The 17170-nt window shown below is 52.2% G+C and overlaps 1 protein-coding gene across 1 annotated transcript; it reads right to left on the reverse strand.

Moving 5' to 3' along the window:
- Window positions 1–454: 454 nt before the first annotated feature.
- ACADS (acyl-CoA dehydrogenase short chain) lies at window positions 455–14810 on the reverse strand. The gene is made up of 10 exons (XM_065889962.1): window positions 14765–14810; window positions 13527–13690; window positions 2890–3039; window positions 2534–2645; window positions 1938–2089; window positions 1490–1660; window positions 1282–1419; window positions 1020–1115; window positions 754–810; window positions 455–607 (listed from the first exon to the last, which is right to left on the reverse strand). Exons 1-10 carry the CDS (start codon window positions 14808–14810, stop codon window positions 455–457), a joined length of 1239 nt encoding a protein of 412 aa, XP_065746034.1.
- Window positions 14811–17170: the final 2360 nt, after the last annotated feature.

Here is a 17170-nt window from a genome sequence, read left to right on the forward strand (position 1 = left end):
GCACCCCACTCCTCCAGACTCCTGACCTCAGAGGAAAGAGGAGACGCTGGGTCTCACACTAAGCGCCAGGGCCCACAGAAAAGAACTGGGGAGTCCCCAAGTGGTAATTTCTCCCTTCCCACGGCCCAGCCTCCAGATGAAGAAAATAAGGCACAGTCGGTAGTGGAGAGGGAACAAAGCCAAGAACCTGAGCTGAGGACGGGCATCCTCAGACCACAGCCCGGCTCTTCCTTTCTCCCAGGCAGCTCAGTCTGGGGCAGATAGAGCTGAGGGCGGCAGGTCCACCCAGAAGACTGGGTCTGGGGACCCTGGCGAGAGGAGGCGTGGCCCCCGCCGTCCTGCCCCACAGGCCTTGACAGGGAGTCAGGGGGAAGGCCACGTGGCTCCTGCCCACTTTCCCCTGGTCCTCAGGCCAGCCCGGATCCCGGCAGGCACTGTCGGCCCTACCGAGGGTTCAGCTCCGGTAGCTCCTGAGCAGGTGCCCGGCGATCACCAGCCTCTGGATCTCACTGGTGCCTTCATAAATCTCAGTGATGCGAGCGTCACGGTAGTGCCGCTCGGCTGGCATCTCTGTCACGTAGCCCATGCCACCCAGGATCTGTATGGCCTAGGGTGGAAAGGAGGGGCTCAGGAGGAGAAGACCCCCACTCGAGGGGAAAAACAGGACAGGATCAGCGGGGGGAGGGGCAGCCGGCACACTCACTGCTACTCAACCCTTGGGACCTCCCTCGCCCAGGCACCGGGGGCACTCACCTGGTGGGTGATGGCAGTTGCGGCCTCCGATGCAGCCAGCTTGGCCATTGCGGCCTCCTAACCACAGGGGATGGTGGCGTCAGAAACTCGACCTTGGACAGAGCGCCCAGCACACGGCCCTCAGCAGGGTGGGCCTGGGGGAGCCACCCCTTGTAGCAATAAACCCACGGGCCCAAGGAACCGGGACCCCGCCCAGATGTTTCCCTCAGTCCCTCCACCACCAAAGCTCTGGGCCGTGCCCAGGGAGACCCCAGCCCCACGGGCACCTTGATGAAAGGCCTCTTGTTATCCTTCAGCACCGCAGCGCGCCAGGTCAGCAGCCGGGCACTCTCCAGGGCCAGGGCCATGTCCGCCAACTTGAACTGCAACAACCCAGTCCCACCCCAGCAGTCGGTGTTTGCCCTCCCTCCCCTCTCCCTGCAAGACAGGAGGGAGGAGGGCAGCGAACACGGGAGCAGGTGAAAGCCATCTGGGAGGCAGAGCGGAAAGGCCAAAACTCTCTCCCTCCGCGGCACCGTGCCTCGTTACCTGGATGACCTGCAGCTTGGTGAGGGGCGCCCCGAAGGCCGTGCGATTCTCGGCGTAGTTCACAGCACAGTCGAGGGCAGCCTGGGCGATGCCCAGGGCCTGGGAGGCGATGCCGATGCGGCCCATGTCCAGGGTTTGCTGTGAGGACCGCCCTGTCAGTGGCCGGCCAGCCGGGCCCCAGGGCCCCCGCCCCCGCAGCTGGGCTCACCATGGCAATCTTGAAGCCCATCCCCGGTTCCCCCAGCAGGTTGTCCTTGGGGATGCGACAGTCCTCGAAGATGAGGTTGGCAGTGGATGAGGCCCGGATGCCCAGCTTGTCTTCCTTCTTCCCTAGCGTGAGCCCAGGCGTTGGCATGGGAACCAGGAAGGCACTGATGCCCTGGAGGCCAGATGCGCCCAGTGACTTTTTCACCTGCTCGAGGCCACGCCCCTCACACAAACCACCACAGCCACCAGCTCCTGTCCCTTCCCTCCACCTCCCTCAGAACCTCGCGGTGACGCCCTCTGCCGGCTCCTCTGGGGAAGGCGCCGCCCGGGGAGGGAGAGGGACAGGGACAGCGGCACGTGCCCCAGAGCAAGAACAGTTCCATCGGACCGAGGAGGTTTGGATCTAGAAACTCTGAACGTCTCACTGACCCTCCCTCCGGGGTCCCCACCTTGTTCTGCAAGGATCTGTCCGTGCTGGCGAAGACCACGGCGGCCGAGGCCTCCCAGGAGTTGGTGATCCAGGCTTTGGTGCCACTCAGGACCCACGAGTCACCGTCTGCCCAGGCAGTGGTGGCGGCGGCCCCCGCGTCGCTGCCGTTCCCTGCCCCACACGCAGACTCAGAGTCCACCGGCTCCTCCGCCCCCTGAGGGCACCGCCACCAACTCACCCGGAACCCAGCCTCACCCCTGGCTGGTGAGCCAGACCCGGGTCCAAGGGATCAGGGTCTGGCTCTTGAGAGAAGGCTCGAGGGCCGCACCAGCTCCCACAGCTCTCGGGGTGGGTGGTAGGGGGGATGTGACAGCTGGGTGTCTTCAAGCCAAAGGAACCCCAGGGCCCAAGTCCCTCCCTCCCAGCTCAGCCGAGGCGAGCCCGGGCTCTGTGGCGATCCCAGCAGCCAGAGCTCCACCCCAGGCCCTCACTCCTGCCCTCCTGCCCCGGGAGGCAACGAGCAGCTGACCCAGCTCAGCACCGGCCCCAGCCTGAGTCTGTCACCCCAATTCTGAGGGGAGGGGACAGGGGCAGACCACTGTCCCATGGTGATACCTGGTTCACTGAGGGCAAAGCAGCCAATTTTATCGCCACTGGTGAAAGGAGTGACCCACTGCTTCTTCTGCTCCTTGGAGCCAAACTTCAGGATAGGCCCCAAGTAGAGGGACTGGGGGGACAGTGCAGAGCGGTCGGAGGCCTTCCAGCCCAGAACACCTGCCTGCCCGCGTACCCACCCCCAGGCCTCCTCTCTCCAGAGGCCCACGCAAGGGACCAGGTCCAGAGGTGGTCGGGGGCAGGGAGCCAAGGCCGGGCTGTGCCCCGGATGTGGGGCTGTGTGGCAGAGGGCCTGCCCCCCACCCACAGGAGCTTCCCCTCCACCGGTGTATCCAGGGCCCAGGCGCGAGACTCACGTTGTTGACGCTCATGATGACTCCAGTGGAGGCACAGCCCCGGCTGATCTCCTCCATGGCAATGGCGTAGGCCAGGTAATCGAGGCCGGCACCGCCAAACTCCTCGGGCACATCCATGGCCATGAGCCCCAGCTCACCCATCTTCTTCACCTGGCCCCAGGGAAGGATGTCATGGCAAGGGCAGCTGCCAGGGGACGGTGCCCACCCTCTCCACCCCCAACCCTCCTGCCCCTGAGCCAGTGCCTGCAGAAACTCAGGTCAAGTGGCCACATCCACCTACCCCAGGACCCCCGAGGCTGAGTCTGCAAGACAGCACCATTCATTGAAGCCGTCCTGTCCCCACATTCCGCCCCAACTCTACCCTGTGTCTACAGACACAACCAGTGAGCAGGCAGAAGGCACAAGAAGGCTTTAGGGGCCTCTGAGGTAGGGAGCAGAGCAGGGCAGCACACTGCCACACAGACCTTCTTTCAGTCCCTCACGCGTACCATACTTCCCCTCCCCACCACAGGGCCTCTGCACATGCTGTTTCCTGTCAGTGATACCCTTTATCAACTAGTTATTATCTCCTCCCGTCCTTGGGGCTCAGCTCAAGCATCACTGCTGCTGCATGGCCACCTCTGACCTCACTGAGTCAGATCCTTCAATCACACGCTCCTGCAGCATCTGTGCCTCTCCTTAGTGGTGCCTGTGCAGCTGTAATTTCGCACCTATTCACGTGCTTGTTCTGATTAAGGTCTCTCTCTGTGACCACGAGGGCAGAGATAGTGCGGTTTTGTCCACTGCTATATTCCAATGCCAGTGAAAGAATGAATAAAGGGGAAGAAGCTTGGAATTTTTGACTTGCAATACCAGTGGTGGTCATCGTTAATTATCAATGCCCCATGCTGAAAAATGCTTTATGTGTACTCTTAAATTTGAGTCTCGCCGAAGCTCTGTGAGGACAATGCTGAGTCAACCTCATGTCACAGGTAAGGAAACCGGAGCTCAGGGAGGTGAAGCGACCAGTTCGGGGCGGAGCTTGTAAGTGGTGGGGCTGGGACTGAAATCCAGCACTGACTCCAGGACCTCAACCAGCTCAGACCCTTCAGCAGGTTCCTAGGACAGATTCCTTACCCTCTGTCAGCCTGCTCCCCACCTGGGAAACAGGGACCACAACAGAACCTGCGTAGCTTTGAGAAGAAACAACTAAAATGAATGGCCTCTACGGAGCAGGCTGGGGTAGAAGAGGGACCGTTGCTTTTCATTAGAAAATCATTTTAGGACTTCCCTGGTGGCACAGTGGTTAAGAATCCGCCTGCCAATGCAGGGGGCATGGGTTCGAGCCCTGGTCCGGGAAGATCCCACATGCTGTGGAGCAACTAAGCCCAGTGTGCCACAACTCCTGAGCCTGCGCTCTAGAGCCCACGAGCCACAACTACTGAGCCCACGTGCTGCAACTACTGAAGTCCGCGTGCCTAGAGCCTGTGCTCCACAACAAGAGAAGCCACCGCAATGAGAAGCCAGAGAACCACAACGAAGAGTAGCCCCCGCTCGCCGCAATCAGAGAAAGCCCGCACACAGCAACGCAGACCCAACATAGCCAAAAATAAATAAATAAATAAAATTATAAAAAAGAAAAAAAAAGAATCCACCTGCCAATGCAGGGGACACGGGCTCAATCCCTAGTCCAGGAAGATCCCACATGCCACAGAGCAACTAAGCCCGTGCACCACAACTACTGAGCCTGTGCTCTGGAGCCCACGAGCCACAACTACTGAGCCCACGTGCTGTAACTACTGAAGCCCACACACCTAGAGCCCGTGCTCCACAACAAGAGAAGCCACCACAATGAGAAGCCTGCGCACCGCAATGAAAAGTAGCCCCCGCTCACCGCAACTAGAGAAAGCCTGCGTGCAGCAATGAGGACACAATGTGGCCAAAAATAAAATATAAATAAATTCATAAAAAGAAAATCATTTTGTCATATGTATCCTGTAACCGTGTTCTTAGACTATGCTGACTTCAATGAAGCAAATCAGTAAGAATGTCTGCCATATTTTCTCATTTGTCTATAATTAATATTACTTCTGTGATCATAAGTTTGATTCCCCCCTTCCCCAAACAGTACTTACTTCATAGAACTGTTTTTAGGACTAACTGAGACAATATATATATAAAATGCTGAGCCCAGTACCTGGCACGAGGTGAGTGATCAGTGAATGGCACTGTTTAAAAAATTTTATTGAAGTATAGCTGATTTACAATGTTGTGTTAATTTCTGCTCTACAGCAAAGTGACTCCGTTATACATCTATATATATAGTCTTTTTCATATTCTTTTCCATTATGGTTTATCACAGGATGTTGAATATAGTTCCCTGTGCTATACAGTAGGACCTTATTGTTTATCCATCCTATATATAATAGTTTGGATACACTAATTCCAAACTCCCAATCCTTCCCTCCCCTTGGCAACCACAAGTCTGTTCTCTATGTCTGTGAGTCTATTTCTGTTTTGTAGATGGCTTCATGTGTGTTGTTTTTTGTTTTTTATGGGTTTTTTTGTGGGTTTTTTTGCGGTACGCGGGCCTCTCACTGCTGCGGCCTCTCCCGTCGCGGAGCACAGGGTCTGGACACGCAGGCTCAGCGGCCATGGCTCACGGGCCCAGCCACTCCACGGCATGTGGGATCTTCCCAGACTGGGCACAAACCCGTGTGCCCTGCATCAGCAGGTGGACTCTCAACCACTGCGCCACCAGGGAAGCCCCATGTGTGTTGTATTTTAGATTCTACATATAAGTGATATCACATGGTATTTGTCTTCCTCTGACTTACTTCGCTTAGTATGATAATCTCTAGGTCCATCCATGTTGCTGCAAACGGCATTATTTCATTCTTTTTAATGGCTGAGTAGTATTCCATTGTATACGTGTACCACATATTCTTTATCTTTTCATCGGTCGATGGACATTTAGGTTGTTTCCATGTCTTGGCTATTGTAAATAGTGCTGCTATGAACACAGAGCTACATGTATCTTTTCAAATTATAGTTTTGTCTGGGTATATGCCCAGGAGTGGGATTGTTGGATCACATGGTCGCTCTATTTTTAGTTTTTTAAGGAACCTCTATACTGTTCTCCATAGTGACTTCACCAATTTACATTCCCACCAACAGTGTAGGAGGGTTCCCTTTTCTCCATAAGCTCTCCAGCACTTATTATTCATAGACTTCTTAATGATGGCCATTCTGACCGGTGTGAGGTGGTACCTCATTGTAGTTTTGATGGGCAGTTCTCTAAGAATTAGCAATGATGAGCAAGTGAATGGCATTTATCATCATTAAGTGACTGATAAGTTCTTGTCTTGACAGTGATGTCTGGGAGGAGGGGCACTGGTGAATCTGCTGAACTTCCATAATGATTTGTGTCCCTCTACAAAACTGCTTGTTTGATTCTGCCTTGAGTTGTTCCCATGGGAAACTCTTGTAAGACTCTAAGCTTGGGGTGGGCCTGACCGTGCTCAGGGTCTCCCGTGTAACACAGGGGAGGAGACGGCCAGTGCGTGGGAGGCAGAATGACAGCCCCCCAAAGACGAGCACGTCCTAACCCCCGGGACCTGTGAATATGTTTCCTCACGTGGCAAAAGGGACTCTGCAGGTGAGATTAAGAGAAGGATCGTGAGGTGGGGGGCTGCCCTGGATGATCCAGGGGGGCTAATGTCATCGCAGGGTCCTTGTAAGGGAAAGACGGAGACAGGAGGGGCAGAGAAGGAGATGGGACAATGAAAGCAGAGGCTGGAGGGACTGGGATGCTGGCTGGAGTGGGGGGTGGTCATGAGCCAAGGAATGCAGGCGGCCACTAGACGCTGGGAAAGGCAAGGAAGTGATTCTCCCCTGAAGCCACTGGAAGGGACGCAGGCCTGCCCAAACCTTGATTTTAAGCTCAGAGAGACCCATTTTGGATTTCTGCCCTCCAGGAACTGTCAGATACTAAATGTGTACTATTCTAAGCCACTGAGTCTGTGGTAATTTGTTACAACAGCAACGGGAAGCTACTACACAGTGATAAATGGGACTCAGAGCTCCCAGGGATGTGTCATTTCGAGAATCCCTTAAAAAAAATTCTGTGGTCACTGCGCACCTGGGGCCAGCGGGGGTGATGCTGCTCAGAAAAGCTGCATCATTGCAGCTGGTGGGAATCAAGGAGGGAGTGGGAGTGGAAAGTAGACTGTGGTTTAGGCAGGGTTGTCTCTGACACGACCCGGCGACTCACTAAGCCCTGTGCCAGCACAAGCGTGCCCTCAGAACAGAGCCCCCCTTTTTTTTTTTTTAATTTTCTTTGGTTTTTGGCTGCACTGCACAGAATGTGGGATCTTCGTCCCCTGACCAGGGATCGAACCCATGCCCCTGCACTGGAAGCGCAGAGTCTTAACCACTGGACCGCCAGGGAAGTCCCAGAGCCCCTTCTGAACCCACACTTAGGGCCTGCAACAAACCTATTCCAGGGTAGAATAGTGTTTTATGCGGAATGCCTGTGCTGGGTCAGGAGCCAGGGTCGTATTCTACCAGGTGCCAGAAATACGCAGGGTCCCCAAGATTCATGCTCAGGCCTGGACAGGAACCCTGCTGAAGTGCGTTCTCTGGCCAAACAGCAAAAGAGACTGAGCTAACAAAAAAAAAGCCCCAATTGTCTCACCCTACACGCGCCACCCAGCTTCCCTGGACACTAAGATCCACCCCCTCTTCAGCCTCTATCTCCAGTACACAACCCTGGGATAAACGACAGATCAGCCGATCACACCATGACGCCATTTCACCCCAAGAAACAGAACGGGAACCAAAATTCCCAGACGGAGTGTAGGCAGGACAAGGATTACCCCATTTTCCTGTTACGGAAGGGGGCTCACGTGCAGACGGTGCCAGTCCCGGGACACCTGGATGGGGAAGCCAGAACTCCTGGCACTCGTCTCTACACCACACCACTGTCCTCTGACTCTCCTGACAGTTCTCTCTGTCTGAATAAAAAGCTGTAGGAGTTCACAATGACTGCACCCAAGTGACTTCACTAGCATGCTATTTCCCCCAACCTTTCTCATTCTGAAGTGGATCTCGAGATTTCTGGCAATATGCCATGGCCAGCTGCAGGAACATTCTAGAAAAAAATTGGAGACATGGACTTCCCTGGCGGTCCAGTGGTTAAGACTCCATGCTTCCACTGCAGGGGCCACAGGTTGGATTCCTGGTTGGGGAACTAAAATCCCACATGCCACACGGTGTGGCCACAAAAAAAAAAAAAAAAAAAAAAATTGGAGACAATGGCAGTGGAGAGGAGAGACAGTACAATCAAAAAGAAGAAGAAATCAGGGACTTCCCTGGCGGCACAGTGGTTAAGAATCTGCCTGCCAGCGCAGGGGACACGGGTTCGGGCCTTAGTCCAGGAAGAAGATCCCACATGCTGCAGAGCAACTAAGCCCGTGCACCACAACTACTGAGCCTGCACTCTAGAGCCCGTGAGCCACAACTACTGAGCCCACATGCCTAGAGCCCATGCTCCGCAACAAGAGAAGCCACCACAATGAGAAGCCCGCTCACCGCAACGAAGAGTAGCCCCCACTCGCCGCAACTAGAGAAAGCCTGCGTGCAGCAACGAAGACCCAATGCAGCCAAAAATGAATAAATAAACTTATATTAAAAAAAAAAGAAATCAGAAACAAAAAGCAGCAGCACACACACACAAAAAGACCGTATGTTCAGTTGTATAAATCATTCCTGATCTAAGCATGTTGATGGTAACTGGCTAACAGCTGCCAGGCTCCCTAATATTTTCCCCTAGCAGCCTGACCTTCAGAGAGACCTCAAGGGGAACCCCTCAGAGCTGCTACCCACAGTGGTTACTCTCAGCCCCTTGTGTCTGTGAACCGGGAGTCCAGACCTGCATCCCTGACTGGGCCAAGCCTGGTGGTCTCCAAACTCCCAAGAGAAAATGTGAGAAAGAGAAGGACCCCCTTCCTAGCAGAGTGAGCCTTCAGCACCTGCTGCCTTCATATTTGGGACACATTTAGAGGACACTTCATATAAAAATAGTGCTTTTAAGTCACTTCTAAAGCTCACATATTTAAAAAATCAAATTTGTCCTGGGACAAAGTCCCAGGGAGTCTGGGACTTCCCACCAGGGAAGTCCCAGACTCCTTTTAGAGAATCAAATTCCCTAACTTGTTGAAAATTTGTTGCTTTATTCAAGGGGAAGAGGCTGCGGGAGCCACCTCCCCAGTTCCCACGCTGGGTCAGTGTGTGCTAAGTGCTGGGACAATAAGGACACTCAGGATGACTTAACCATAAAATTCAAGTCCATAAAGTTCAGCAAACATCTGCTGAATGCCAAGCACTTACGGAGGGCGAGGAGGTAGGGGCGTGAACAAGACCAATCCCGGCCTGCAGGGAGACAACTGTGGGAAATAACTGCGACACAGGATACACACCATCACGTGACAAGCACACGCAGAGAATTAGGGATTATGAACGAACACTCCTGAAACACAGAGAGATGAATTCTTGCTGGGAGAGGTGAGAGGCGGTGCCATTCAGGGGACGCTTCCAGGGTGGAATTCACAGAAGCCTGTGCACATGAGGAAGAAGAAAAATGGACTATGATTTGAGAGGTTTCTATGTGGTTAACTATCATCTGAGATAGGGCAAGAGGACGAAAAGCAGGTTTTGCACCTGATATATTAAAGTTACTCAATAAGGGACTTCCCTGGCGGCACAGTGGTTAAGAATCCGCCTACTGATGCAGGGGACTCAGGTTCGAGCCCTGGTCCGGGAAGATCCCACACGCCACGGAGCAACTAAGCCTGTGCACCACATCTACTGAGCCTGCGCTCTAGAGCCTGTGAGCCACAACTACTGAGCCCACGTGCCACAACTACTGAAGCCCATGTGCCACAACTACTGAAGCCTGTGTGCCACAACTACTGAAACCCGTGCACCACAACTACTGAGCCTGTGCTCTAGAGCCCGCAAGCCACAACTACTGAGCCCATGTGCCACAACTACTGAAGCCCACGTGCCACAACTACTGAAGCCCACACGCCTAGAGCCCGTGCTCCACAAGAAGCCACTGCAATGAGAAGCCTGAGCACAGCAAATGAAGAGTGGCCCCTGCTCACCGCAAGCAGAGAAAGGCCCACATGCAGCAACGAAAACCCTATGCAGCCAAGAATAAATAAAATAAAATAAATTAATTTTTTAAAAAGTTACTCAATAAACATTCACTGAGTGAAGGAAAAGAAACTGGGTTCAGTTTCATACATATAAATATGCACATATAGGGACTTCCCTGGCATCCCAGTGGTTAGGACTCCACGCTTCCACTGCAGGGGCCCGGGTTCCACCCCAGATCAGGGAACTAAGTTCCCAAAAGATGCTCAGCGCGGCCACAAAAAAAAAAAAAAATGCACATATACATTTCCAGGTTCCGGAGTCCAAAGCTGGTTTGGAAACACCATTCTATTTCCTATTTCCCTTTATAACATAAAAGCATTATAAACTCGTAACTACTTTTTTTTTTTTCTCGGGGGCAGGGGTTAGGTTTGGACACAGAAAGAGTAAAGTTCCGCTTAGATTACAAAACAAGCCACGTGAGCAGAAACTGGCACTAGCTTTCCACCTCCTTCGTGGCCTGCCCACCTCTCAATTCTTCTCCCCTTGACTCTTCCCCAGTAAACCCACTTTTCTTGGGGGAAAAAAATTCTTCAGGAAAAAAATATTAGAGATCACTAATTAGGGACTTCCCTGGTGGTCCACTGGGTAAGACTCCGCACTCCCAATGCAGGGGGCCCAGGTCGATCCCTGGTCGGGGAACTAGATCCACATGCATGCCGCAACTAAAAGATCCCGAATGCCGCAACTAAGACCCAGTGCAGCCAAAGTAAATAAATACATTTTTAAAAAGAAGAAAAAAAAAAAGAAGGAAAGGTATCACTAACTAAGCATCTCCTATAGGCCGGTGGGGTCGGGGTGGGGGGGAAGCTCAGAGTCTACATCTGGCTCCTCCAATCCCAGCTGTGTGACTGCTGACCAAGACATGTAACCCCTGGCTTCAGTTTCCTCATCTGAAGACTGGAGATCAATGAAGTAACTGCCTCAGGGTGTTTTGTTGAAGATTTAATGGATAAGTACCTGGAATACAGTAACCCCCAAATGATAGTTACTCCTGTTATTATTACTATCGTCATTTTAAAACACTAGTGGACACACAGCACAGGGAGATCAGCTCGGTGCTTTGTGTCCACCTAGAGGGGTGGGATAGGGAGGGTAGGAGGGAGGGAGACGCAAGAGGGAGGAGACATGGGGATATATGTATATGTATAGCTGATTCACTTTGTTATAAAGCAGAAACTAACACACCATTGTAAAGCAATTATACTCTAATAAAGATGTTAAAAAAATTTTTTTTAAATAGAATAGTGGTATTATTTTTAATTTTGCAACCTGCCCTATTATCCCTGTGTCTACTGCTTTGACCCTTCTGCCTGTTTAAGCCCTGGATTCCCTTCTGTAATGGGGGGAGCTGAGCACTACCCACAGTAACAGAGAGTGTTAAAAGCAAAAAGCCAACCAGCCTCAATCCTTAGCGAAGGGAAACATTGAGCAACCTCTGCATCCCATCAGCCACCAAAACGACAGTCCAGTTTGTGTGGGGCAGGGGCAAGATCAGAAGATCTATTTCTCCCGGAGCTCTACGACCTCAGGCAATTCCTACAACTGCTCCTACATCCTCTAGACAAAGGAAATAACAGCAGGACTCCTGATAACCTAACCAGATTACAGATATGAAAACACCTGTCCAAGATCAAACCAAATAAATGCTATCACTACTCTGAGCTAGGTCATGCATCAGCAAGTCTGGACTGAGCAGCCTCCGGGTGCCAGAATGTGTCAGAAGGCAGGAGGCTGATGCTTTTGATCTCTTCCTTCCACATCCATTTCTGCCACTATTTAGTGGCAGGATCAATTTGCAAACTTCCCCGCCCTATAAAGCAAGTAAGAGATTACAAAGCCAGAGGACTGGTGAAAAGTTGGTTGGTAGAAAGCCTGTTTCTACTGCCAGTTTTCTTGCACAAAGCAAGTCTATGTCTGTAATATAATAAGCATTATAATTTGAGGGAATATAGGAAAAATAAATCAAGTGGTCTGTCATTTGGCCAGAAAAGCCCCAATATACAGCCATGTCTTGGACAACTGCTCTGAGGGCAGCACCAGAGTGTGGCAGTATGGAGGATACAGGGGTAGTTTAGGCCCTTGACGATAATATTCCCGATTAGAACAGGGCTTCCCAGCTGGGCTTCTGGGACAAGCACGTGGCTAGGGGATGGAGCAGGGTTTTGGAGCCAATCACACCAGGTCTACTGGTCCGTAGACAGTATGCCTTGGAAAATCACTTCACCTCTCTGTGCCTCAATTTTCTCAACTGTAATAAAAATAATAATAGTATTAATAGCTTCTGGTTTTCAAGTACCAGGCACCATGAACTTGACATACGTGATCTCCCACAATCCTTGCAAGCATTCCAGGAAGCCAAATGGAGATTAGACGTGCAGCTGGGGATGCCCTCAGGACTAAATGAGAGGACATGATTTCAATGCTTAACACCTAAACGTTGCCCAACTAATTTTGGTGCTCAGAATGCCACTTGCCTACCCCACTTTGAGCTCCTTGGGTATTCCCACAGTCCGGGCACAGTGCCCGATACACTGTGAACACACAACATTCACTAAGCTGGAAAAGTGGCCCCAGAGCCTATGAGGCATGTGAATGGTGATCACAACTCCTGAATTCCTCAGACTGGAAAACAGGCGTGGAGAAGAGGCCAGACAGACTGGCTCTTTCACAAGTTATGTACTTAACAAATATCTATTGAGTATACTGTGTGCCAGACATCTTGCCAAGCCAGGGGATGGAGACAGCAGGAACATCTCAAACTTGTCATTATAGATGGAGTGATACAACGGCATGGGGAGGAGGGGACTGACTGGGATCTCAGCAGCCGGCAGAAGACAGACTTGGGTTCAAACTTTAGCTCTGTAACTCATTAGCTCCATGACCTTGGGCACATTTAATCCTCTCATCAATCTGAGTTTCATCAACTGTACAAAAGGGTATGTAATAATGGCACCTTCATCTCATAGGACAGTTTTAAGAAACAGATAAGCTAGGGACTTCGCTGGAGGTCCAGCGGTTAAGAATCTGAGCTTCCACTGCAGGGGGGCGCAGGTTCTCTCCCTGGTCGGGGGAGCTAAGATCCCGCATGCCGCGTGGTGCGGCCAAACGAAAAGAAACAGGTGAGCTAACCCATCGGAACTTAGGACAATGCCGAGCACGTGGTCAGCATTTTATAAGCATTAACTATTACTATCAACACAACGCCCAGTACGTAGTAAGCATATCAACCATCCACAATTATTACTGTTATTCCAGAAGTTACATCCTGGCTATAGGCCTCATTCTGGACAAGGGAAACCTCCAGGGCATTTTCTGGGTCCCAGGACCACCGCCCCCACCCCCCACTTAGGGTTCCTTGATTGCAGTCTCTGTGCCTCTGGATGTCACTGTCACCAATCATCCTGGAGCTGATGGTACCTGTACTCTTAAACTCTCACCTGAGCCGCCGGGAAGCGATGTTCCTTGTCCACCTGGGCCGCGATGGGAAAGAGCTCCTTCTCAGCAAAGTCCCGGCACGTCTGACGAAGCATCTGGTGTGTCTCGGGCAGTTCCACAGACTGGTAGATGGTATGTAAGCAACACCAGTCCCGAGGCCGGAGAGCTGCCAATGAGAATAGTCAGTGGAAGGGGAATGTAAGAGGTCTTGCGTAGTAATAATAATAATAATAATAATAATAATAATAATAATAGTGATCCACTAACTGGGTTGTTCTCCACCACGGATGATTTTGTCCCCCAAGGGACATCTGGCAATGTCTGGAGACATTTTTGGTTGTCTCAACCGAAGGGTGGTATGGAGTGGGTAGAGGCCAGGAATACTGCTAAACATTGTATAGGACAGATACCATGACAAGAAATTATAGGCCCAAAATGTTGATAGTGCTGCTGTTGGGAATAGCACTGAATGTTTACTATGCTTGCTAAACACTTTGTACAATGATCCCACTCAATCACCAGTATAATACCAATAATAGTACGAGCACAGCTCTGTGACCTTAGGCGACGATCCTAACTTCACAGGTTTCTCTAAATGTGGAGGACACCAGTACTCAGCTCCTGGGCTGGGAGGATGAGATACTGACTGTAGCACTTAGCACGGGGCCTGGCAGAGACAGCTCTCAAAGAGGGTCCCCTTTATTATTATTCAGGGTGAGTGGGTCTTGACCAGGCAAAGGAAGCCCTGGCTACAGGTGTCACTGCTGCTACAGCTGGAGAGAAATGAGATGGGAAAGGTACTGTATGCAATCAGCCACAAGCGCTAATACTGAGCACCTGTATAATGCCAGGCACCTGTGATTTAACCCTTATAACAACTCTATGAGAACAACAGTAGTACTGTGGTCATTTTACACAAGAGCGAGCTGAGGCTGACAGGGGCCCAAGGTCACATAAGCACAGTCTGGGTTCAATCCTAAGGCTGGCTCCCGAGGAATGGCGCACCCTGAACCTCCGCTGAAGGTGCAATGAAGGGAGGGGAATGTGGGTGCAGCGGTGAAAACTGGGCTGGGAGTGGGAGTCAGAGCAGGTGCCGGGGCCACGCAGGCGCAAGGAGCAGTCCAACTGGGGCAAAGGCCGCGCGTTGCCGGAGGGGCACCGCCAGCCCGCCTGCGTCAGGCGAGAATCGGCCTCCGGGTCCCACGCCCGCCCAGCCTGCCCCGGGCCAGAACGCACTCACCTCCGCGGACGGGGCCGCAGGCCCGGACGAGCAGCGTGGCGGCCATGGAGGACGGAGACCAGCAACGGCACTGGGCTTCCTCCAGGCGACCTCGGGCCGTGAGCGCGGGTTCCGGCGCGGGGCGGGGGGCGGGGCCTGCGGGGCGGGGCCGGCGCGCGCTCGCGCTCCGGGGGCGGGGCCTGCCTCGGGTCCTCCTGAGCCCCGCCTCCCTCCCAAGAGATAAATCAAACTGTCCGGTGTTTGGGGAAGTCTCCGAAATCGGTTTCAGGCCGATCCTAAAGCTCTTCGAGGCTGGGGGCGGGGGGGGCCCTATCTCTCCTAAAATCCAATTCCGTGGCCTAAAAAGCCCTATCTGGCCTTCCCCCGCCTCCCTTCCCGGCCCCACGCCCACCATGCTCTTGCTGTAGCCTCACAGGGCAGCTTTTCTCTAATACTTGTAGCTGGTTCCTGCCTCCAAACCTTTGCAGTCACCGTTCCCTCAGCTGGAACTCTCCTTCCCTTCATCACTCGCTGAGGCCTGCCCTGACCGCAGGAGGCCAGTGTTTCCCCACACACACTCTCCATCCCGTTGTTTTATTTATTCCTGGCACATAGCATCTGAAATCTTATCAAGCCCCCCTGTAAGTCTGAGCGCCAAGAGGGACAAGGGTCTTGTCTTGCGTTGGTGCTCATTATGTAGACATGGGGAGTTGGGTTGCTGGGAAGGCTGTGCAGGTGGGGTGGCACTGCTGCTTCCCTGTTCCATTGTGGTCCCACCGTCTCACTCCCAACTGGGGGGCAAAGCCCCCCACCCCACCCCTCCACCGGGAGCAGGGGGCACTGGTCCTTAGCGTCCGTCAGGACGCCTTCACCCTGCCCAAAAAACTACGGCGATTTCACTTGCCTGCCAAGGGTCTTGCATGGGCACAGGTGTGAGTCAGACTTCCACAGGCTCCAGACACCTCCCACACGCCCCCAGGAACCCAGTCTCTCCAGCTGCCTTTCTTCCCCCATAACTCAGCCAGGCGTCTGTCCCCAGCACTGACCCACACGCCAAAAGTTCTGTCTTCCTTCAAGACCTTGCTCTGCTTCCTGCAGATCTATTAAAAGATGCGGCAAAGTCTTTCAAATGTTACCTTGCACTTAAAAGAAATGCATTCAGGGGCTTCCCTGGTGGCGCAGTGGTTAAGAGTCCGCCTGCCGATACAGGGGACGGGGGTTCGTGCCCCGGTCCGGGAGGATCCCACATGCCGCGGAGTGGCTGGGCCCGTGAGCCATGGCCGCTGAGCCTGCGCGTCCGGAGCCTGTGCTCCGCAACGGGAGAGGCCAAAACAGTGAGAGGCCCGCATACTGCAAAAAATAATAATAATAATAATAAATTAATTAATTAAAATATAAGTAAATTAATGGAGCCAAGATCTCAGCTTCATTAATAAATCTAAAAAAAAAAAAAAGAAATGCATTCAAAAGAAATCCTCTAAATCCACAGTACTTTTACTGTCGTTGGCAAATGCTCCGAAGCTTCCTCACCTTTCATCACTCTACCTGGGCACCAGGAAGAAAAGAGCAAGAAGCAGGAGAAAGGGGGAAATGAGTGATGTTTGTGGGCAGAGGCCAATAGGCCTTCAGGTGCCATAGACCATCTAAACCAGACTTATTTTTAACCTGTGTTGTTTGTGAGCTTAAACATGGATGTAAGTTTTATATGAAAAGTATACAAGTTTTCCAAAAGACACACAAATCAGAAGATGGTTGCACGGGGTTGGATAGAGGGAGGGAACGGGCTGTAAACACCAGGCACTTGAGGGAACTTTCTGAGGTGATGGAAATGCCCTGTATCATGATTGTGATCATGTATCCATTTGTCAAAACTCATCAAACTGTACTCTTTTTTTCTGGTGTTTTTGTTTTTTGGTTTGTTTTTTTTTTTTTTGCAGTACATGGGCCTCTCACTGTTGTGGCCTCTTCCATTGCAGAGCACAGGCTCCGGATGCGCAGGCTCAGCGGCCATGGCTCACGGGCCTAGCCGCTCCGCAGCATGTGGGACCTTCCCGGACCGGGGCATGAACCCGTGTCCCCTGCATCAGCAGGCGGACTCAACCACTGCGCCACCAGGGAAGCCCCAAACTGTACTCTTAAATGAGGTGAATTTACTCTTAAATGAGGTATAGTTAAAACACACCTTAATGAACATGTTTTAAAAACATGTATATACATTTTTAATTCTCAAAGCACTCCATCAAAATGTAAAGCAAAAAAATACTAAGCCTAAAGCTCAATACTGTGCCCTAATCACCCTAGAAACCAGCTCTACTCATTAAACCAATATTTACAGAAAGGCTACGTAAAGAAACTCAGAGCCCACCCCTACTCCATACCTGCCCACCCCGTGACTCAAGGGGCCCAGTCAGGAGACCAGAGAGGGTA

This window comes from Phocoena phocoena, chromosome 13 (genome assembly GCF_963924675.1).
Source record: "Phocoena phocoena chromosome 13, mPhoPho1.1, whole genome shotgun sequence".
NCBI lineage: Eukaryota > Metazoa > Chordata > Mammalia > Artiodactyla > Phocoenidae > Phocoena > Phocoena phocoena.

Bases quoted from the DNA above. Each gene is read 5' to 3' on its own strand.
- ACADS (XM_065889962.1), bottom strand. From the start codon at position 14,810: ATGGCCGCCACGCTGCTCGTCCGGGCCTGCGGCCCCGTCCGCGGAG. The intron at 2,646-2,889 runs GTGAGTCTCGCG...CTGTCCCCCCAG, and splicing joins TCATCATGAGCGTCAACAAC to TCCCTCTACTTGGGGCCTAT. The intron at 811-1,019 runs GTGCCCGTGGGG...CCCTGTGGTTAG, and splicing joins ACAAGAGGCCTTTCATCAAG to GAGGCCGCAATGGCCAAGCT.